Source organism: Tauraco erythrolophus, chromosome 8, assembly GCF_009769465.1.
Source record: "Tauraco erythrolophus isolate bTauEry1 chromosome 8, bTauEry1.pri, whole genome shotgun sequence".
Lineage (NCBI taxonomy): Eukaryota > Metazoa > Chordata > Aves > Musophagiformes > Musophagidae > Tauraco > Tauraco erythrolophus.
In genome coordinates this window covers 1,290,422-1,313,692 of record NC_141472.1, presented here as the reverse complement: position 1 = coordinate 1,313,692, position 23,271 = coordinate 1,290,422, and the positions used below count along the sequence as shown (strand labels likewise).

The window sequence follows — 23,271 nt, the reverse complement described above, 5'->3', positions numbered from 1 at the left end:
TTCTACATCTGCGTTCAGTGCGCGTAGTCGTACGGCCATACTGTCAGTCATTTGCCTTCTCCCTCCCAGACACCCACCTTTTGCTCCCAGAAGGTTTCGGCTCTTGCTCCGTTTCCTCTGGTTTTTTTCCTGGTATTAACTTTTCAGCACTGTCTAAGAGGGCACTGAGTGCCACTCTGCGGAAGACATTCCCATGAGCCTCCTTGATGAACTGGACCAGCTGTCGGATATCACAGTACAAGCCCTAAGTAGCAAGACATCATGGAAACGAACGAATTCAGTCTGCGGTTTGGGAAGAAGCAGTGAGAATCAACAGTTTCTTAGGTACTTCAGCAGGCCATTAGGTCCTCTGGCTGTTGTCTGATATACTCTCCGTGTAGAGGGCTTGTGTTTTCTGGCTGGGATCAAAAGCTGGAAACTCCCTTTAGCACACTCAGAAGAAGCAGACAATGAGGAGCATTATTTTTATGGAACATGCTCTGCAATGGCCTAAAGCAGATGTAGAGGTATCAGAGGCTAAACCAGCTGCAAGATGAGGGAGCTGCAAAGATGACTTAAAGCCTGTTTTATCACATTTATCTAGCTCATAATCTTAAAAGGCACGAAAAAGGTAAATGAAGGGGTGGGGGGAAGTAGAGTGCAAAAAATTGCATGTTTTGTTTCAAAACCAGTGGGTGTCTTGGGATTTTTCTTAATTACTTTAGAGCTTTACATCATGGGAAGAGAGAGGAATGACTCATTCCCCAACCTACTCCCACACACAAGGCTCTTTTTAGTTCTGAACATTCATACACATCTGTGATGTGACAAATCACCTCTGTATCTGAGGGCAAGGGGAAGGAACAGTTTTACAGGACAGGATTTTTGATTTGTAAACTTTCCTGAGTGATCTTGGATTACTCTGAAAATTCCCAGCTAGGAACTGCACAGCCAGTTTTCAACAAAAACAAACCAACAATTTGATCTGTATACTGATTAAGGCTCTTTTCAAAAGATATCAAACACAAGATTGACTTTAAAGAGTGGCACAACGGGAGATCCCCTTACATACTCTGTGTACTAAGTTCTCCATATAGACACACTTGATGGTGCTATGCTGAAAGGTAAGCTTCACCTTACACACTAGCTAAAATAGGGTTCAGAAAGACACAAAATTTATAAGGAAAATTTACACTTAATGATCCTAATCTAGATCCAACAATGGCACATATTTTTCTGCATCTCACCACTTAATCTCAGCTGAGAAACATTCCAAAGGAGGAATATCCCCAAGAAAGAGACAACTTGGACATAAGGTAAGATGTTACTGTGTTTTCCTTCTCCCTCTCCCTTCCCCTCACAGAGGATTTCTGTCCCTTTAGCTGGACTTCAGTGCCTCTCGAGCTCTGCCATAAGGATGGAGCACAAGAGTGCTTCTTGGTTGCTTCCACAAAAAAATCCTAATTTCTGATAATAAAGGAGGTGGTTTGAGATCAGCTGCCAGATTCTGCACCGCTTTGGAAGAAGAGAACTCATGTCATCTATTCTACTGATTGCTATGGGGAGATAGCACATAGGCAGCAACCAGCAGCACCTTCCTTTCCTCCAGGAGGTGTTTGGTAAACTGAATGTTTGTCTAAACCTGGGGAAGGCCTACCAAAATGCTGTTCAGTAACTCACCTACTCTGCCATGGGTGGGCCATGTCCTTAACCCAGTAAACTGGCTTTAACTTTGCTGAAAGTTGATTTGTGCTGGCTATGGTCTTGCTCGTTAATTTGTTGCTCCAGACTATGCTACTAACACATTTGGAAAAAAAAACCACCACAGAAGCTGCTTGAACAGAAGGGAAAATGCAATTCAGAATGCACAACTTTTACCCTGGCTAAGTCTCCAGGTTCCAAGGCAGGCATGAAAGGAGGGCACCACATTCATACCACGTTCCAACTGTGACTGCATAGCTTGCTACTATGCTCATGGCATTTGGCTGAACAACTAATTCTTCATTGTAAAGCCTCACTAGTGACATCCAAGAGAAAAAGTAACTTTGTTAACACGACACCAAGTGCTTACCAGGTTTTCTGGGCTGTGCAGCTCGTGTGTAGTGGAAGCACAACGAGTGATCAATGACTTGAACATGGCACTCACAATAATACCTTCTACGCTCTGGGCTGTAGACTTGTTGTCCACTGTGCTGAAGTTATTCCCAAATCCAGCCTTGTCTGTGAAATTCAAGTACAAGCAAGCCCCCTTGTTAGGAATGGTTTAAAAAAGATGGCTTAAAGACACATGTAAAGGGATTCAGATACACGAGATGAGGGCATGTCCCCATCTAATATCCTATGTTCAATTCTCACAATCCCACCCTAAAAAAAGAAAGCAGAAGGGAAAGGTAAAATAAATGGACGAAGGATGAAATCTTCTCAGAAATAGCTGTAGTATGAAAAAGGATTCAAAAGACCAGGACCACTCTCTCTAGCTTCCTTTTATCCACATCTCTCATTTAGAGATGTACAGAATAAGGCACAAAATTTGAACAATATCTCCAGCTTTTCTATTCATTGTTCTAATGAACAAGGGATGTTTGATTAAGCTGAAAAGTGACAACACTCATGAAAAGAAAATCTTCTAAACTACAGGAGTGCTGTTCTTCCAAAGTGCACAAGGAGACCAAGCTCTCAGAAAGAGTTAAAAAAGAATTACACATTTATATGAATAACAAGAAACATCCCAGCTTCATTAAGTGAGAGAAAAGACTTTCAAAAGCTGCATGAGCTGCCATGCTTCAAAGCATGAGCCAGTCAATAATTGATGAATACTTGGGGAAACTTCCCATGAGCATCTTCTTTACAAAAGTCTGCTACACAGTATTTTTTTGATGCTTTCTCTGAAACGCCTGAGATCAGAGCTAAGCTAATAGACCAGTCAGACTCCCTGAGTGCTTCAGAGCAGCTATTCCTACACCGTGAACAATCACTGTTAACTGTCGTTGCATGCAGTGACCAGGCATAAATGTTCGGTCATTCCAATAGCACCTGGAGTAATTTTCCTAACTAAAAAAAAAACAAAAACAAAAAAAGAAAACATCTATACATATAGCTAGACACACATGCACACACGCTTGTAACTGTAGGCATGCACATCTGTGTGTTGATGTTCTTGTTTATTCAATCTGTTCTTGCTCTTTCCTGCTTCACCTGAGGCACCACAGAGCGTTCTAATGCTCAATTGTATTTCCATGCAGAATAAACCCTGGCTTAAACAGGCCATTCCAGCTGGCACCTGGTCATGTCATGAAGCAGAAAACCTCCTGCCTGCGGCACAGGTGAATGAAAATAATTTCTTTCAAGAGCCACGAACAACAGGCAGGATGAATCAAAAGAAAGGCCTTTGATTTCAGGTGCATTGGGTGATGCAAGATCACTAAGTGACATCACTGGGTGGTCACACCAAAAGAGATCCAACTCCCCTGACCCACACTGGCTGAGGATATGGGCTGTGTATTCCGAGAATAGCAATTCACAATTTTTTTCTTTTTCAAAGGAAAAGAAAAAAGTGTGGCTTCTTTCTGATGGTACAGTTTAGGAATATTCAAGTGAGAGTTTCTGACACCAGCTATACTTACTGTCAGTGACTGGCTCCATGCAGAATCCCAGTAAAGCATGCAGGAAATCCACCACATTATTGAGGGAATCCCTGTTCACGTAATCCCTCATGGTCTGCCGGAACTGCATCTTATCCAGTTTGTACAGCTTTGTGAGGCAGTTCTGAGCCTGCAACGACATCCACCAAATCACATCACATCGAAGTACGCGTTCAAGTTTTCCTACTAGGAGCAGAGCAATTTTTGCTCTTGCTTAGCCAGTACTCTGCTGTGCTGTCTGAAGTAACCTCCCCTAGGAGCCAGAAGGTTCAGGTCCTGTAACAGAAGACAGGTTCGCCTCTGAAGCAAACAAGAAGTTCAGCACAAGGTGACAGTGCTGAAGGCACCAACAAGGCACCAGTACGGGTGCCATTGTTTGGAGGTGGTGGAGAAGTCACTGCCAGCCATGTCTCAAGGCCTCTCCTCTTCTCCCCAAGCCCAAGGTAGAATCTCACTGAATATGAATGAAGTAGGAATGTACCACCTCAGCCAAGGCTTATTGCCTTGATGAAACAGGTTCTTTGCCTCAGGCTTCTGATTTTCAGCCTCTGGCTCAGACCCACCCCATTTGATCCATCTGTAGCCAGGGACCAATTTATATCATGCAAAACTTTAGCTTTTTATTTAAAAGCTATTAATTGTAAACTTTTTATCACAAAAATATCCATCCTACTGGGACCTCATGCAGGCTGGAGTTAGAGAATCTGAAATACCAGCTCTACAGGAAACATGAACTCTCCTGCAAGTGCAAGCTACCTACAACAGGGTGCTTAACCTTCCAGTAAACTCAGACATGTGATTGTCCATGCAGTCAACACAAATGGTGCATGCAAAGCAGTTTGGCCAGACAAATGCACAGAAAATGCATCAGACTTAGACGTGTAGGAATATCTCACCCCATAAGGACCTCAATTCAATGAGTCCGGTAAGAATCTTGGCTCCAAGAGATCTGTTCATTTATGCTTAATGTTATGCACAGGCCTAAATGTTTTGCTGGCTCAGCTCCAACACAACGTAAAAGCCTACCTGACATTTTGATGAATATGGTATATGTTTAACCAGTCCCCTGTGCAGAACCTTTCTACTGTTACCACTGGGACTCTCTTACCCCATCTTATCCTGTAAGATGGAGCCTCTGCTGCAGCCTCCCTCACCACCTGGGAGTCATGCTAACAGAATGCTGCACGATACAGAGGCAGCCAATCCATCTCTGAGCCATCTAGCTCAGATCCCAGAAGCAAATTATAGCTCTGCTGGTATGGCTCAGGCTGACCAAAGCCACGGAGAAGCACCTGGCTGCCACCCACACCACGGATGGGCACACTGTAAGTTCTCATTGCAGTAATCGAAAACGCTCCCTGCTGCAAGCACATAAGACGAGGAGGGGGCACGTGCTGGAGAAGGCTTTTGAAAGGTTCCCGTTTGACAAGGCATTGGACTGATCTCCGGAAGTCAAACTCTTCTGGATTAAGTCAGATATCTGGGCTACGTCCTGGGCACTTTCCACTGCTTTAACTTGTGCAGAACCAAAAATCTAAGGAATCAATAGTGACCATCCACCCTGCCCTTCAACAGGTCACCAGTCATCTACTTTCTTGCAGCATATTGACATCACTGCAAGCACACTGCACTCCAACTATCAGGAGCTGAAGGAGCAGCCCAGCAGCAATCAGTCATAATCACCATTAGGAATGGTGGACATAACTACACCTCAGACTTCTGGATTCAGATATGCAACCCAAGGTATCTGCACCTACTGTAAATTGTATCCTCTGTTGGGGTACCATCAACCTGAAAAATTACTTACACCAGCTCACACAGGGGATTTGCTCCCATCTATTTGTCCTTTCCCAGACAACCCATCTGTTGGGGTGCTCAGAAGCACCCTGGGACTCAGGTGTGCTCCTAGCAAGCCCCAGGGGCTGGAAGGTAACACGATAGCTGAACACCTGCTATGGCTGGGCTGCAACACACTCTGTGAGCTGGGGCAAAGAGCAGCACATTTACTGTCAATACAGAGAAAGCTACAGAGGGGGCAGACAGCAATCTCAGCAGCTGATGTCAAAAGTACACAGGGGACGCTTTAACGAGCTTTAGTTCTCTTACATTCTCCCGGAATACCTGGAGTCTCAGGCGATCTCCAGAGAGCCCTCGGTGTCCTTCTCCACAACCATAGGCACAACCCAGGGACTTCACAATTTTGATCAGCATTGTGAGTGCCAGCCTGTGGGTGCTGACAGATGGGCCTTCATCCTGAGAGCCACAGAGGGAAAGACTATGTGAACCCTGGGCACAGCCACTGTCATTTTGTTAGCATTTTACTTTTAACAAATTGCTGTCCGTTTCTCCTCTCAGACACTCCATTACTGAGTTGTCACTCTTGAAATGTTTACTCCAATTATTTTTCAAGTTTAGGGACCAGCCCTCTCCCTTTCAGCTCCCCTCTAAAAGTCATGCTATGAATGCAAAGCCCACTACATGCTGCTATGAATACCATTCAGCACGCACTTCAAAAAATTCTGCCTGAAAAACAGAGAGCTGGCTTGCTCGAGCAGAAAAACAAGCACCTTTTTAAAATGTCTTAGGTATTACACAATTATGAATTGCAACTTTGGAGGTCAGCAACACCATGTCTTGTCCAATTCTCATAGCAATACTGAAAAAAACATGATTTCTGGCCATCAAAGAAAACAAACTGTGCTCACACACTGGATTTTGTTTTTCCTTATAAGCTATGAATAATAAACCTGAAAAAAAAAAATCATTGCGATTGAGGGTTTCAGGCACTTTAACAAGGTATGGAAAATGTCCATGCAAGGCTCACAAACCCTGTTTTTGGCAGCTGCTTCACTGCTGTAGTTACCATGTGTGAATTCCCAATCGTGTTTCTTTGGTGGAACCCCAAGTTAGCACCAGAGTAAAACAAATTAATTTGTGATTGTGGTGCAAAAAAACAGGAGGGCAACCAGAAGGGCAGTTGCATACGCATGCACGCTCCATCTTAACAGATCTTATACTACATTCAGGAACTGTATAAAGGGAAGTAAGACAAACCTTTTCTTGTTTTTTGTCATTCTTCTCATATGGCCCTCCTCCTCCTCCACCACCTCCATCGCTTCCACCTCCACCTCCTCCCCCACTTCCACCACCTCCTTCTTCTCCTCCGTCTCCAGCTCCACTAACTGAGGGAGGCCCAAATCCACAAGCTGAACCACCAGAAGCAGCCCCTTTGAGCTGGAAGGATCCTTCACTTGGTCTCTTTTCAGGGGCCTCATTTTCTTTGTTCTCACTCTTCCTCCGAACCTTCTCTACGCAGGGCACCACACCAAGCTGAAGTAAGCACTCCACAATGTTGAGTGCCACATCGCAAATCCGGGAACTGATGTCATGGTTCAGGACCAAGTAAACAGCCTTCAGGACCACCTGGGAGATTCGAACATCATATTTAAAGTCAGACTTATTTTCTCTCCTTGTACTATTTAGTGCCTGGAAATTCTAGTCACAGACCAGAGACTCATTGTAACAGGCACAGTACAAACTCAGAACGAAGTATACGCAACCCCCCACCCCAAGGGCCTACAATCTAGGTGTAAGACAAGAAACCACAGGCTGGGCACAGTCAGGCAGAAAAGGAAACCACGAGATGACATCTGTGAGCCTGAGAACACTGCTTCAGTGCACCAGGAGCTGTCAAGTCATCAAGGGGAATGCAGAAAAGGTGAGTTTTAAGGTGCCATTAGAAGAAAGGTGCTATTCAGTTTTACACTCTGTTATAGGGAACTTGGTGCATGCCCCAGGAACACAGCCATTAAATAACATCATTTGAGATTTGATGTGTGCATTCCACATGCACATGCGCTCCTCGCAAGGAGTAGTAGGAGTTGCAGTGTCTCAGAGGAGACTTATGATATGCACAAACGTATCTGACTGACCTTTACGTACTGCTGAGAGAAGTCATATAAAGAGGTGGAGGAAAAGCCCATCAAAACCCTGATCTCAATGGTACAGCTATATTGACAGAAGAGGGACCTGGCTTTCCTCATTCCTTGCCAATTACCGAGAGATCCAGCATGCCGTTCTTGTGGACAAAGTTGTTGGTTCCATCAATGTGATCCGTATCCTCCAAGCAACTGTAATTGATGCAGGAGTCTGTCAGGCTCCGTGGGAGGTTGGCACATGCGAGCGGCTCGTGGGGCATCTCAGGGATAGGCACCTGGTTGCAAAGCTTCCGCATGTGCTCACTGAAGAAATCGGCGTAGCCCACATTGAATGAGGCCAGGGTAGTGTTGAAGGTGGCCACAGTGATGGTGGAGATCTGGGACCGCACTGCAGGGAAGGAAATGGCTACCTGTAAATTTCCATCTCTAGCGTCATGAAATGGCAAACCGAGGCTGTCCTTGTTTACAAGAAGGGAGCAGCTCTTAATGCAGCTTGTAATGCTGAAAGACAAGTTCCAAATTCCTATCATGGGTACAGAGATGAAAGCACAGACTCATTTCTTCCTTTAAGCCAGTGTAAATTAGAACAACTCCAAGCTTGCTCCAGCAGTACCGTTCCGTGGCAGCTTAAGTTGATCTCAGTCAACCGGGCAGTTAAGTAGATCAGGGAGCTTAGTCAGCCTAAGTCTAATCCAAAAGGGGGACCCGATTTTGGCTAGATTTGCTCCCTGTATTGGTCCAGTGCCTGGTCTTAAAAACAACACCGCCTTTGCAAGGGAAAGATTCTGCAGCTGGATGCAGGAGTGAAGGGAGGGTAACAGCAGCACCAATTTAGAACAGCTTTCTAAGTCACATCAGTATTTAATCACACCAGTTGGAGCACTGTGTTCCAGTCACAGTATGTGTGACAGTTTAAACCATCTCCAAAATGCAAAGCTGACTGATGAGAACAGCAACGTGGCATCTAAGTTCACAGTGCTCAAAGAAGGGACTTCATGACATAGCCAAGCTTAACTTTGAATTGGTTAGCTCAGGTAGTGACAGCATTTTGGCCACACAGGCCAATTTTTATCACGGATTCACCACGGTTTTACAACTCATGCTGAACTCCAGGCCATGATGTTAGTAATTTCCCATGCTTGATGCTTTGTAAGTAGGTTTATACACCCTGTAGTGCAGAAAGACCCCATGTGTCCCACAGTGTTGACGGGACCACCTTCTGCCAGGCAGTACAGCACAGTAACAGGGCTATGGAGTAACAAAGAACCTCTACCTAAGGCTATTCAATGTGTTCTAAGGAATAAAATAACATACACCTAATAAGAATCTTCAAGCACTGACTCAGCGATGGACTGGTTATATTACGCAAATGACAACTTGCCAGAGTGGTGAGGACATTTCCTCATAGTCTGTGCAACCCTGCCAGCACTGAACTAGCACTAATTATCGGGGGAAATATTCCAAGGCCCACTGCAGTACCTTGAACTAGGCTACAATTTGGTCAATGATCAGGAGAGGAATCAGCTGCCTGTAATCACAAGATTACTTGCTGGCAAGTGCGACTTTTTAATGGCATTCACTGAAATTGGCATGGTGAAGATAACAATAAAGATGCAATTAGGAAATTTTGTTTCTGAGCTACCAAATTTGATGATTATTCCCTGCCCATGGCAGGGGGGTTGGAACTAGATGATCTTTGAGGTCCCTTCCAACCCTAACCATTCTATGATTCTATGATTATCCAGGGGCAGCTAATTTTTTGTTTCACTAAGGTCTTGCTTAGTTTGTTTTGAAATGGGTAATAAAAATCCTACCTGAAGTGACTTTTTCTGTGTTGTATCTTTATTTTGTTATTACTGATGGGGCTGACTGCTGGACAGGACTCACAGAGGCAGGGAAGGAGGACTAAAGACTCTTCGTTTACACCCATGCACGCCTGCAGCATGTGCCCAGGTGCCTGTGATTCCTTTTGAGCAGCCACCTAGGACAGAACTAATTTTTCATCTCTGCTTTTCAGTGTGTCAGCCAGAGGAAATTAGTTTATTAGCAAATGTCTCCTGGCCAGGGAAAGAGGACAACAGATGGGATATCATGAATGACCAGTACGCTTGGCTATAGTTTGTCACACAAAACAAAAGACACATGTAATATTTGTACTTATTCTCTAACTACAGAGTGGTTCATTCAAAGTCATAGACTACCACTAGCAATAGTATCATTTGTCCTATTATTCCTATAGCTGCTACACAATTGAACCTGGGGTACTACTAGAAAAATAAGCATTGCCTATGGCTACCTTTTAGAAAATATTTGGCTAGGAAGCTGGTGTAGTGAGTGGGATCGCTGTCCTTCAGAACAAACGCAGGTCAGGAAGACAGACTCCACAAAACTAAGCCAGGGGAAGAGCTTTGCTCAAGAGGCACAGAGCGGAGATGAATGAGATGTGCCCACACCGGATTAGAGCTGACACAAATCTATCCCCTCAGACTATTCAGATTTGCCGTGCTACAAGAGCACGGGTGTCTGAGAGCTCCAAGGCCACAGCAAACATCACGTGAGTGCATCTGCAGCCTCCCAGGTATGCTGCCTGGCAGCTTGTGCAGAGACAGGCTGTGCCCTGCTCCGTGGCTGCGTGATGTCCTGTTCCCTCATCAAGGTTTAAGGTTGCACGTGCCACAAGTGAGGCCCAACCTCTATGACCAGGTTTTGCCAGTGACACTATGTGTGAGGGAGAAAACAAACTGCCTGTGTTTAGGCAGTAGGAGCAGTGCCAGCAAAGTGCTCTGGAGCAGACTTCATCCCACCAGAGGCTCTCCTGTCATCGTCACACTGGCACTGCTATTTCTGCAGAGAGCTCCAAGACAGATGGGCCTCAGGGAGACATCAAGTAAATTTAAAAGCCAGAGTTCTATTTGAAACCAGAGGAATTACGAAAAAAAAATGTGATTCTGAGCACAATCCAGAAGCCGGGGACTGTGAAGGGACATTAAATACCGCAAGATTCCCCATGAAACCACTGAGGTCAGCAATGTCCAGTTTCTGCCCAAACTTCCGTGCTGTGTTGAGGTTAAGGCAAAACAACCCCAAACTCTGCCTTCCCCCTGCTGATGGCTGCCAATTTTTTTGACAAACAGCACCAGATAAACAGGAAAGATTTGGAACATTTTTCTACACAGACCAAAAAAAGCCTCAAGAGATGCAGGGGGAAAAAAAAAAAGGAAAAAAACAATTAGTCATATACTCATACATGGAAACAGTAACCCTTCCTCAGCTTCTTGGAGGTGTTATTTCAGTGAAACATCTCTTTCTTCCCGTGTTAAATTTACCTTCCTTGACAGTGTTCTCTCCGTGGCTGTTGGAGTGGTCCGGCAGATCGGAGACCAGCGTGTGATGGGAGTGTGAATGCCTCGCGCTCAGGCTCTCCATCTCCGTCGCTGTGTCAGAGCTCCCTCGCCTGGTAAACTTTCCTAGGGTGAAGACAAGAAATGGATATTTCATTTATTCACCTGAGAGGTGCTTGGAGGCGAGGGACAGTAACTGAGGTTAGAAACTGAAGGATTGGAGTCAGCAAAAGTCAAGGCGTTTCCAGCATCCTGTGAAGCAGAAAAAAACTTTATAGTGGGATGTCTCCTGGGGGTTTGTTGCCATAAAGACTCCATGTATGAACCCTCTGCAAGGCTCTTCCCCTCAGCATATACTGATCTAGTTGGCACCCACACTGTCACCCTCCAGCTGCTTCAGGAAAATAAGGCTGGTCAGCACTGAAAGACTCCAACCTTTGGGGCAAGTGATAGGAATTTGGTTTCTTCTCCCTTTTCCAAAAGAGACAGGTATATTAAGATGGGAGTGCTAAAGCAAAGGTTCTGTTGACCATCGGATCTGAAATAACATGATTTCACTGAGATATCAGAATGAAAAAAACTGTAGGTTAAGACAGGACAAGAATCTGGAGCCCCTGAGATCAAAATTTAACAAACTTCTTGAGCTACTGAAGATATGGAAAAGAGGACTTGGATGCTAAGTTTCCTATTCTTGCACAAATCCGTAGCTGTTTGTGAATTAACCACTGACCAAACACGTGAATATTTAAGAATTCCCTTGGCTAAGCTCATTGTCTTGTGTCCTAAAGAGGGACATGTTTACAATGGCGAGCTTACCAAATGACACCACCTAAGCTGGTGAAAATGAGAAGGCTCTAACATGGCCTTAGGCAATCATTTTGCTTCCTATCATCTCCAAGAAAGGGTGCCAGGATGAAAATCTATGACATTAGGAATAAGTTTGTGAAACAGAATCAAGGCCTAGGCACTGTTCAGTGAACTTGGAAGCTCGAAGGAGTCAATATTTAAACACTGTATCTTTGCAATATCAAGACAGTATAAGCCTCATAAGCCTCATTATCTGAGACAATACCCTATTTATTTTGTATCCACTTGAGGAAGACCGTGAATAATTTTTGTCATACTCCTAATGACCATATGGCTGCCTCTCCAGAGATTTCTTTTTAAAAGAAGAGCACACAACCATTCCTTGAGCCTATTTTAAGGTGCAGTTGTGCAATGTTTTCTGCGACTCAGGGAAAGTGTATTGAAGAGGTACAGACATGACTACAGGTTGCTACAGCAGCTATTATTTCAGTAAAGATGGTAGTTTTTAGAGAAAAACTGAATTAAAGCATAAGTATTCAAGGTCTGCTGTCAGCACAGCTGCCACGTGTACAAACAGGTGTGTAATGCTGCAAATAGAGCCAAGGACATAAGGTGGCAATAGGATGGATGAAGAAATAAAGAGCCTCTGTTGTTCTCTGAATGTTCAGGACAGGAATGGCACAGAACCTGGAGCAGAGATGACAGTATCTCACCTAATATGGTGGTTTGCCATCCTCCTCTCTCAATGCCACGCCGGTCCTCTCCAATTCCAGAGAAACTGCCGAAGGAGAAAGTGCTGCGAGTGGGCGAGACATCCAGATGATCCTCATGGAGGAGGAAGGGCACCCCCATCCTTCGTTGCCGCTTCTTGCCAGTATGGTGGAAAGGAATTGACCCTTTGCGCTCACGCTCCCTGTCCTCTTTGCGGCTCTTAAACTGCAGGAGGAAGAGGAGCAAATATGAGAGCAGGTATCGTTCAAGGGAAAAAGATAACACAGATGCATGGCCAAACTGTAACCTTCCACTTCGAGCTTTTTACCTTGGCCATCTACCCTGATAGCAACTATCTGCGCTCTGGGGCCATGTGAGTATTTAAAAAAACTCAGTCTTGCCCTAAGCTGAGACGGATGCCCTTGTACAATTTTATGACATTCTCAGACCATGAGCTAGATTTGTAAAATCCACAAAACTCTGCTAAGTATCTTGAAGGGTTGCAAAGCCAAAGCTTCATGAGGTAAAAACACCAGAAAAACTCCCCGAATTCACTAGAACTACAGTGAGCACCAGCACTTAGAAATCAGCATGTTTGAATACCCTCCCCCTCATGCAGTTTCAGCAGGACAGTTATTTGCATGAAGATTTCAGTAACGTGTTTGGAATGTGCACATAAAAACCTATGTAATAACACAAAGAATCATTCCAATGAAAAGAGAAAACAATCTCACACATGACATGAATATATAGTCCTAGCAGACCTTCAGCTGCTACTTAGCAGGACACTGAGGTGCTGAATCACAGATAAATTAAAGTACGATTTTCTTCCACTCACCTTTTTGAAGATGTTCATTCCCAGGTCTGTGGAGAGGTCTGGAACTGCTGGTCTACGCAAGTTGGTCAGTGAAACCTTGGAAAATGTCTCTGTGCTTAGTGATTTTTCTTCCTCATTACATTTCATGGTAAGATCCTGCAGTTCCCAAACGAAAATAAGCACAAGGAGAAATAGAGGATAATCAGCTTAAAAAAAAAAAGCTACTGCCAAGAGCTTTCATAGGAGCACTGTAGAGGAAAAGGACCTTCAATTCATTACAAAACCCATTATTTGCACATTTAAAGAAAAACAAATGAACAAACGAGCAGCATTTAGAAACTCTCAGAATTATTGACCTTGTTCTAACATTTCTGTCACCACAGGAAAAAAGTACAGCACACTGTACTGCCACAGAAAGTCTCAGGTGTTGCTGTCAGTGTGCTCCAGTGGCACGGAGGACTCCTGTTCTCCCATTCTGCTCCCAGGTGTGACTCTGGGTAGCTGACAATCTTCCTGAGGCCTTGGGTTACATTTATGAGCAATCACAATGGCTACCCTTTTTGAAGCGTTGTATTTAAGATCGAAGAAAATATACTCTTAAACATGTAACTTGGAACTGAACTGCAGTAAGTAGCACTGTCCTTTCAAGAGACTTGATTTGTACAACTTTTATTTACTCACTACAGAAACCTCAGACTTCTAAGCCAGTAAGCACCCTTCACTTGCCCTAACAGTGCTCCAAGATCAGTCCATCACAGCTTGTGTTTGGGAATGCCCCTATACCCATAGCTCAGAATCTCCCCAGACAGTGAAAACCTTGAGACTCACCTACTGACAGTTCAGCAGAGGGCACTCCGCTCCCCTTCTGCACGCCAGCTGCCTACTGTGAAGAAAGGCTTTGCTACAAAAGGTGGCATAAGACCAGCTCCTGGCCATCTGTTCTCATTAAAGATCTGATGCCACTTTGCATGAGATGTTTGTGCAGATGACCTGACCAAATTCCCTCAGGATAATTTTCTCCTGCCTAAATATCAGCTTGTTTCCAATGGAGATGCTCTTTATCCTCTCCCTTCAATCAAAAAGATTGCACTAAACTACTGGGTCATGTTAAAGTACCTTTTTGCTTTCAATCCAGAGACAGCCAACGACAGATGAAGCAACTCCTATGGCACAAGAGGTTTAGATTTTGGCTAGCACTCCTGTTGAAGACTGACTGAAAACATGGCTCTTCTGTGCAGTAGGCTATGTAGTCATTATAATGTGCACAAGATGGATAAGAAAGCAAAATAGTTTTGGGGCTGCTACTCTAGATTTTGTTGTTTCTGTTGTCTATTGCCTTCCTTCTGCCTGACTGTATGGCTACCAGCTCATTACTCCTTCTCTCCATGCTCAAGATATTACACTAGAGACTCTTGGCTTTATATTAGCATTGCACTCGGCGCTACAGCTGCACTGGTCTTATGCTGAATTTCAGCTGTGGCTCTCTGCCCCTGCAATGGCAGTGCAAGACTGCAGAGGTCTGTGAGCCTCTGAAGGTTTCATCCCCTACAGCTGTCCTTACGCTGAATTGGCTGCGTACAGGTGCAACACAGGTTTCCTTTACCACGTGTTGCCAGGTCTGAAATATGTTTAGACTACAGTCACTTTCTAGAGGAAGCTAGCATTCTTTTTATTCACACTCCATCCTTCCCCCTTTTCCTGGGCAACAAGGAGTGCTGGCATGCTGCACTGCATCTTTTTCTACTTTGCTGTTCAGTTCAGGAGGATGCTTTGCATGTTCTCTCCATCTCAACTCCTTTAGCCCGAGCTTACATTGGGATTTCAGGCACACAGAAACCAACAAGAAGTGTGAGTTTTGATGAGGCTTAGAGAGATGAAGGAAATTACCCTGATAAACTACTGAACAATAGAAAGAACGTGGATTTACCAGAAAAAGCTACTGTCCCTGATGTGATTTGCAGGCAGCTCTTTTTGTCTTTAATCAGTTTCTGCCCGCCACTTTAAATCTGTCATGCTGAAAGACAGAGTGCCAATATTTTTGAGACCTTATTGATCAACTTGAAATGATGACACTGCATTAGGAGTTTAAGATCTAGAACAAAAAAGCAGGCTTTAACCATATCCCTGTGTTGGATGAGCTGGTGAAGTCTCAGCATACAACCCCCTGTGTGGATAGAAAGAAACGACAAATCTTAGCCCTCTGGGCTGGCATTCTCTCCTCTGACTAGCAGAGGGCCTTGAGAGATGAGACTCCGAATTTAAGAGCAGCAGTCAAGTCCTGACAGTCCAGCTGGGATGAAACAGAGTCCAGGTGCCTCTGCGCCTGGCAAAGATTTCAGCCCTCAGAGCTGTAAAGCAGGGGTGCATGAGCTGACACTTTTGCTGCACGGCCGTTTCACCTCCACCATCACAGCTGTTCTGCATAACAAATTGGAAACCTTTTTAAACGGGATTCCAATTTGATGAAGTACAGTAAAAATACACAGGACTGACACAGAGGTTACCAAAAGCAATCAAACCTAGCCCTAGAGGGAAGAATGCCCTGGACAGAGTCCTCACATTAACTGCTAGAAAGTACCCCGTGGAATTGCCAAATGGATTTAACAGAAAAACGTTAGTGAAGAGCAACTGAGCAAAGGAATCTTCTGCAAGAGAAACAGCCTGGAAAAGCAAGCAATAGCCAAGTGTGTGAAAGGAGAGGAGAGGAGTGCTCCACTGTATAGAGAAGCACCAGCGTAACACTAGTGCAAACAGTGCCTATGGAGGACAGCCCCCTTCGTGCTGCCACTGTGCTGAGAACCACCAACTGCACTCCCTGTTGCACCAGTTAATGTGCAAAATAACTGGGTTGTTATGAGCAAAGGCAAAGGGACAGTATATACACGGAAACAGCAAACCACATCGACAGCATTATCTTCCAATTCTCCCTCCAAGAGCTGATATTAAGGAGGATTTTCTGTACATGCACAGCAATCTTGTAAAATCCCCATGCAAAGGTAGATTAAGACTGAATAGTAATTCGTATCACCTGGCCTTTATGGAGGCATGCCAAGCTTTTACAGGGATGAAACAGGCAACATTTTACAGAAATTACACTGAAGTATAATACAGTTTAAACAAAACTGCTGCTGCTGAGCCCTTAAAAACACAAGTAATCATCAGCCCTCACAAAAATTATAAGAATGGCTAAAAAATCCTGAGATTTAAAAATATTACTAATATTTACATTGTTTATGCTTGTCTTCTGGCTTATGAACACCTGGGCTGTACAGAAGAAAAGATATTTCATCCTTCTCCCTTATAAAATGACAGATCAAAAACTGGTCGAGCTCTACAATACTGAAAGCAAGAATTTTAAGAAAAAACACCAAAAATTCTGAGAGTTCTGACTCAAAAAAGATATTTGACAGCAACGTTAATAGAAGATAGAGCCTTTGACTGGAGGTGTGTCATAAAATTGGATTGCAAAAAATAGAATCTGTATCAAATTTTGTTAGGCAGTTCCATCAACTCAGTAAATCAGAATTTGCTGTTAAAAGCCCACGACAGGAAAAGAGCGCACAACCTAAAAGTAGCACAAATCAACAAGGAGATTAACTGAAACTGCAGCAGCATTCCCTTTATATCCCTGGAACAACAGTGAGCTATCCAAAAGAAAAAACATCTAAGCTCTAACACAGAGATCTTTACTGCACCAGGGTGAGGAGCCTGGGGCTCCTTTTCCAGCAAAACACGGAGCAAGTCTTGACACCTATTAGGACAATCTGTCTCTGGAGGTTTTGTTGGCAAATACGAAGGTAAAAGTTATGCAACAAGAGTAACAGCAGGAGAAGTAACAACATGGAGGGGTTCTGCTCACTGCCACTGTTTGCAAAGTCTACTCCAAGCGTTCACCTGGAGAGCGCAGTGCCCTACCAGGCGCAATTTCTTTTCTCTCTTTCGAGGCGTTACACCAAAGCAGCTCGGTGAGTCCTGAGCATTACACCATAATGCAAAGGCAGTCTGATTTGTTCTGACAACTATGTTAGCATGTTCTCACGTTAAAACATAATGTTATCACAGTTCACCCCAGATTAATTACCCCAAATCAACCCTTGAGCTTTCAGCAGTCACCAGCTCTGACCCTCTGCCTCGGGTTCTGGCTCCAAAACGCTCACCGTTCTCAGGGTCTCCTTCTGAATTGATGCACATATCTGACCTGCAGGCAGTTCAGCCAACACCAAAGCTGTGCTTGTCACTAGTTCTCCAGCCAACACTTCCCATCATCACCACAACAGTTGATATTTTCTTATTGACGGCAACTGCCTACCTGAGTTTTGTGGGTGTTCACCAGAGAGGGTGCAGCGGCCACCATGGAGCTGCTGCGAGGTCTCGGTAGAGGGGTGATCTCTGGCTCAGGTGGTTTCTCCGGCTTTTCCTGTAGCATATGCCTCAATCTCTGCAGGTAGTACATCAGTGACCACTGCGTGCCCTCCTCGGACCAGTGCGGCTGCAGCAGGCAGCGCAGCACTGCCACATCGAAGTATGTGGCATAGCGAGACTTCTGGCATGGTGGGATCACCAAGGACACCCTGTTCCAAAAAGCAGGAGCAGAAATGTTAGTCGTCGGGCTCCTTAGCCTTTCTTACATACTCAGCTCTCTGAACAAAGAGCCATGATCTGTGAGGTCTGGATGTTCAACTGTTTTTAAGGGGTCACTCTTGATATCACAAAGTTTTCTTTGATACCTGGAAACCAGCTCTTTCCTAGCATATATACTGGTCCATCCCAAAAGACCTAAGAGGTCTAAAATTTAGCCACTCATCAAGAGCTGTAAGCCATTCCCATTCTCCTGCCACCTGCAGAAATCACCAGGACGTGCACACAGCTGTGCCTGCTTGAGCTTGCCAGGATATTTGACACCAGCCCTTTGGGACTGAAGCCCTGAGTGAGTAAAAGCATGACTGAAGACACCTAAGTGGATATTTAGCTTTCAGCTCCCTAGAGGACTCAAGTACATGCTTTGGTAAGTGTTTTCTTGGATAGAGTTGCTTTCTTAAACTGTGGTCTGAAGATAAGCCTCCAGCACCTGCACTAACTGAATCATTTGTTCAGCTGGAAACAGACAATCCTTGAGCACCTGCTGTCCAGATACCAGTAATATATATTTAGGAATGGTTTACACTTGCACACATCCAGCCTTACTTAACAGGGAGAAGGCAGGGCAGCTAAGTTAGTTAACTCTTTAAGCCAATTAAATTGATTCTTACACAAGTAACAGTTAGTGTTACAGACCCCATTTGACAAGGTGTGCTAGAGAAAAGGACCATTTTTAGCCTTCGTTATCACCTTCCCACCTTTCAAGTGGTGTCACTTCCTAATGGGTTTTAGTACAGAATTTTCTAGGTATTGTAGAAGTTAGTGTACACTAATGATGTGTGTACACACAGCAAGATGTCTGTAGTAAGCCTCAGAATGAGATGCCAGAGATTCCACAGATTCCACATGTCAAAGGGATCATATTTGTTTCCAGAGCCAATCTTATTGCAATAAAATGCCCTGACTTCTTTATTTTTCATACCATGTCTCTCCCAGCAGAGTACAACTGGCCTGATCTACCCTCTGTACAGTCACTAGCTGTTAGGAGACAACCAGTTGGAAAAGAAGCAGTGAAAGAGTCAGAGGAATGAGAATCACATGGCAAAAGAAGGTATGAAACGCTAGGGGTGGGGCAGGAACTCTGGAGATCTGTTCTTCTGGCCTGTGGAAGCACACAATTTGCTTGTTTCCACACAGTGCTTTAGAAACACGCTTCCGTGAACTGAGTACTTCAGTGATTTTTGGATTCTATAAAAATCAACAACGCTTCCATGAATTGTATTCTCAGGCATTTGGGAACCATCACAAGAACTTGAAAAAAAATAAATATTTGCCATTTATTGCATTATTTAGCACAGTATTTATTGCATTTATTGCCGTTATTTCCACTTATATTGATCAACTCTGCTCAGCAACAGGCAAACAGCATTGGCAGGACACCCTCATCTCCAGCTGGGTACCACCACATTCTGAAGAGCAAGCACCAGGGAACCAGTGGCAATACTGACCAGTGGAACCTCTAAGTGCCTGAAGTGAAGCACATGCTCAAAGTGCTTTGCTGGATCGCTGCCCAGTGCCACAAAGCTGCCCTGTGCATCCAAGGCAGATACGGGACTGGTAAAGGAAAAAGAAATGTGCAGTGAACGTTGACACCATTTGGAATCATGTGCTCTCTGCTCCATACCACACGCTTGGAAACGGGGAGGGCAGGTGGCAAGGCTGGGCTTGGAGCAACGCATGTGTCTAGAACTCAAACCTGCAGGAGCTGGCTTGCTGCCAGACCCACAGGCTGATGTTGAAGGCACTTGGCGACTGCAGACCTGCCTGTCTGTGTCAGCATATGTCACTTTATGCAATCCATAGATTCAAAGCTTCTCCCCTAGCGCTGTGTTCAAGGTAAAAATATTACAAGTTTGATGACTTTAAAATAAGCTGTTATAAATACCTGAAACACTGAATTAGGGAGGAGAAAACAATTATAAATGGAAACACGACACAAAGTTTTCCCCATAAACCTGATGTGAAGGCTGCTTTTGTCATGGTCACGATTGTGTCATATAGATGCAGCTTGTAAAACACCATAAGGATAGCTGGGATGCTCAAAGCATCCTAGCAAAGGAAATCACACCCATCACCTCAGCTGCAAATATAAAGGATGATGTACTGCTCCCTGGTCTCTGTGCAGGGCCCAGATCAGTGTCTGAGCCTAAACAGCCTTCCGTGCTCCCCTCTATGCGGCATGGGCAAACCTGAGGCACAGCACAGCTTGGAGCAAGGCATGTTCTCCTTAGGAAATATTTGCCACTGAAGTCCTTCCTGCAAAGTCTGTTTCCCAGGCAAGGCGTTCCAGGCAGCGGCTGGAAAAAGGGCTGTGGCTTCGTTTGCTTCAGTGTTAAACTGTATCATCTGTAAATGGGAAATTTCACTGAGTGGAGAAGGGATAATTAGCCAGGATCAGAGGAACAAACCATTTGCTCAAGAAGTGTCTGAGGAGCCAGAAATTAAATTCTGTGCTTCATTTAGAAGGAAACCTGGTGTTCATATAATCAGCTCTTGGATGCCTGTGACTGCAGGGAGAGTGGAAAGGCAGCCTTCCTTCAACCCCAGCCCAAGGACAAAGGAATACTGCGGCTGTTGGTAAGTAGAGTAAACAACATTTGTTCCCAGTTGTCTGTTGCTTGGCAACCAAAGCTCCCTGTACAGTTTTAACTGATCAATGAGTCCTGCAAATGAGGAGACATAATGATGCTCTCTTCAAAGCCTGTCTGAAGCTTCATCCCCATAGCAACCACCAGACCCAGCCTGACAAATTGATCACCTGATGCTGTCTTCTTAAAAGGCTGCTTATTTTTTTCTGGCTGTGCCCTCTCTGAGCAGTAGTGTTCACACACAGAAAGGCAGTTCTGTCCCCAACTTCAGTTTTACTGGCTCACATTAATACAAAGTAAAAAAAGACCCAGAGTGGATGGCAGGCTAGATACAGAATCCCAAGGGAGGCCTCCTGATGGGATCGAAACCCTAGAGAAGAGCTTTGCCCTTTCCACCAGCGAAAGGGTGCATCAAACCCCTTTTTGAGAAATCAGAGCCGTTCCCAGATTATATTCAGAAGCCCACTCTATCCCACAATTCCTCTGTCTCTGTAATGAAGCAATTTCTTAAAACACTGCAGTGTTTGGGATACAACATTCCCCAAAAGAGATAAGCAACAGGACCAAAATTTTCAGAAGGAGTTTAAGTGACACTCCTAAATCCATAGGGACCTAAAAATGTAGCTGGGCTTCCCTCCCTCTCCAGCCCCTGAAAACACTCATCAGCTTCATTTACTTTATGGCACTATCAAGCGTCCAGCACTACTGAAAATCAGGTTCTATCTTTACCCACCCAAATCCAGATTAAAACAATTTAATTTATCAGTGCAATGCTGGAAAACCATGGCCTGAGCTCCACAGGGCAAGCTGGGAGGATGTTTGCATGGTTGGGCTTCTTGGTTAGTCTGTTCTTTTGGGTCAGCAGTCTAAAGCAAGCTAAGCAGCAGGATGCAGAGAAGGCACGATGATGGCAATGGAGAGAGGCTTGCAAAAATCTTTTGCTAAAGGGAACAAAATTTGATCAGAAGGAAGCCATAAAAAATACCAGCTGCCTCAGGCTGAATCCAGCTAAGGATGGTTGAACCTGCAGGCTATTTGTTAGTGTCTTTAATGGTAAGAAACCAACATATTAGAAAAGACTAAAGAAACTGTCCCAACAGGCCAGCTAGAGATTTCTCCAACGAAAGTGGCATTGAGTATCAGGTGTCACCACCTTGTTCATCACTCGGAACAGGGATTTGTTGAATTAAGTTTGGGATGAACATCCAGCACCCTTGGTGTGTAGGGACAACAGCAGACTCAAGACGAAGGACTTCTGTGACATCCACCACTGAGTCACACCAGCCTAACTTTCCACTGAAAGGGTTTGTACCTGGGATGTGCAGTACCTCTCTCCTGAGAGGTTTGGGAGGATACGCTTCCATCCAAGGAGTTTCCACGATGACACGCTGAAACAGTGGCCTTTAGAGGTACAGAATCTGGCTGGGTTGTCTCACAGACCACCTGTAGGCCCTTTAGATAGTTTTAATAAAAGGAAATAAGTATATAAACATACTTATCATTCCCATATTAGTTTTCTTACTCCAATTTGTGCTCAGACATAACTTATACCACAATACCATGGTCATACAACGGAGAAACTGATCAAGCCTGGGGCTTCTCAGTACTCGGCATTGCACAGGCAAAGGGTAGGGCAGGGCTCTTGCCCAAGAAAATACGACAGATGAGGCTTCCATCCTTTAAGACAGAATAAGGTCAAGGCGATCCTGACAGCTACACTAAATACCCTTTGGTTCCACTGCAGGCAAGGTTGGGAACCTTCAGGAGAACTGTGAGGAACTGTAATTTCTGGAGATAAAATACTTTACTGTGGTAACTGCAATTGCTGTTTCTATATTAATTTCCCCCTCCCTCAGCTCCTTATTCACACTCGTCTAACCGTAGCATAGAACTTACCGCTGTATGCCCACTGTCCAGATTCGGGGAGTCACAAGTCACACTCTGATTGTTGGTGGGAGAACTTCTCTTAGCTGAGAAAAGAAGTCAAAGGAGGATATTTCAGGAATCACCTCTAATATTAAAAGGTACCACTGAAAGGATAAACCAGAAAACAAAACCAAACCGAAAGCAGCATCTCTCTGCTGCAGACTTCCTAGGCATTAGCCACATCCAGAGGAAAAAAAAAAAAAAGACTGTTTTAATTTTTGCACATATTTTTGAATTGTGTTGGTAACAACATTTTCTACTAAAAATCTCTATTTCTTTAAAACTAAATTCAAATATAAATTTTATCCTAAAGCCATTTGGCATTAAATTGTGTTTTCCTGCGCACACTAGTGTCTTTTATTTTGGAGCTCCTCCTATTTTCACATTTCTTCAGCTCCTTTTCTAGGTTACACCTCTCAGAATGATTATGATTTCCAATTTGACAAATGCTTTTATCTCAGGAAACACACAAATATCATACAGAAAGTCTGATGAGTGATACTGAAGAAGAACAAGGGCATCACAAAGGCTAGGATGACAATTCCTGAAATCCTGTCACATCGCAAACTATTCGGATGCGACTTAGTATCAGACTGACTCCAAACAAATATTGCTAAGCTTCTTCAGTAGATTTTTTAAATTTTCTTTCAAACAACAAATTAAAGTAATTTTAACTTTTTTGTCCCAATTTGAGACAACAATGCTGAGATAGCAGAATCTTCCTTGATATACAAGAACCTCATTCCAATTTCTATTTCTGTTTCCAAACACTGAAAATGTTTTCAAAACATAACAAGAGTATTTGCATTTCAGACTTTACTACTAAAGTTATTCTTCAGGGATTTTCTGACCATGCTGCAGACCTATGGAAAAAATTCCAAAAGT

General features: G+C 44.1%; 1 protein-coding gene across 4 annotated transcripts in view; it reads right to left on the bottom strand.

Annotated features, from left to right (window-relative positions):
* Positions 1 to 23,271, bottom strand: part of UNC80 (unc-80 subunit of NALCN channel complex) — a 127,165-nt gene that overhangs the window by 91,256 nt on the left and 12,638 nt on the right. For 3 of the 4 annotated variants that reach the window (XM_086615558.1, XM_086615560.1, XM_086615559.1), the window contains exons 6-17: positions 22,357 to 22,430; positions 21,773 to 21,912; positions 17,544 to 17,805; positions 13,256 to 13,390; positions 12,420 to 12,642; positions 10,885 to 11,025; positions 7,678 to 7,946; positions 6,675 to 7,043; positions 5,727 to 5,873; positions 3,603 to 3,750; positions 2,051 to 2,199; positions 78 to 244 (exon numbers count right to left, since the gene is read on the bottom strand). In XM_086615558.1, the coding sequence (XP_086471684.1) occupies positions 78 to 244; positions 2,051 to 2,199; positions 3,603 to 3,750; positions 5,727 to 5,873; positions 6,675 to 7,043; positions 7,678 to 7,946; positions 10,885 to 11,025; positions 12,420 to 12,642; positions 13,256 to 13,390; positions 17,544 to 17,805; positions 21,773 to 21,912; positions 22,357 to 22,430 (2,224 nt within the window). The remainder of the gene's footprint in view (positions 1 to 77; positions 245 to 2,050; positions 2,200 to 3,602; positions 3,751 to 5,726; positions 5,874 to 6,674; positions 7,044 to 7,677; positions 7,947 to 10,884; positions 11,026 to 12,419; positions 12,643 to 13,255; positions 13,391 to 17,543; positions 17,806 to 21,772; positions 21,913 to 22,356; positions 22,431 to 23,271) is intronic. The other variant, XM_086615561.1, reaches the window with a different exon arrangement.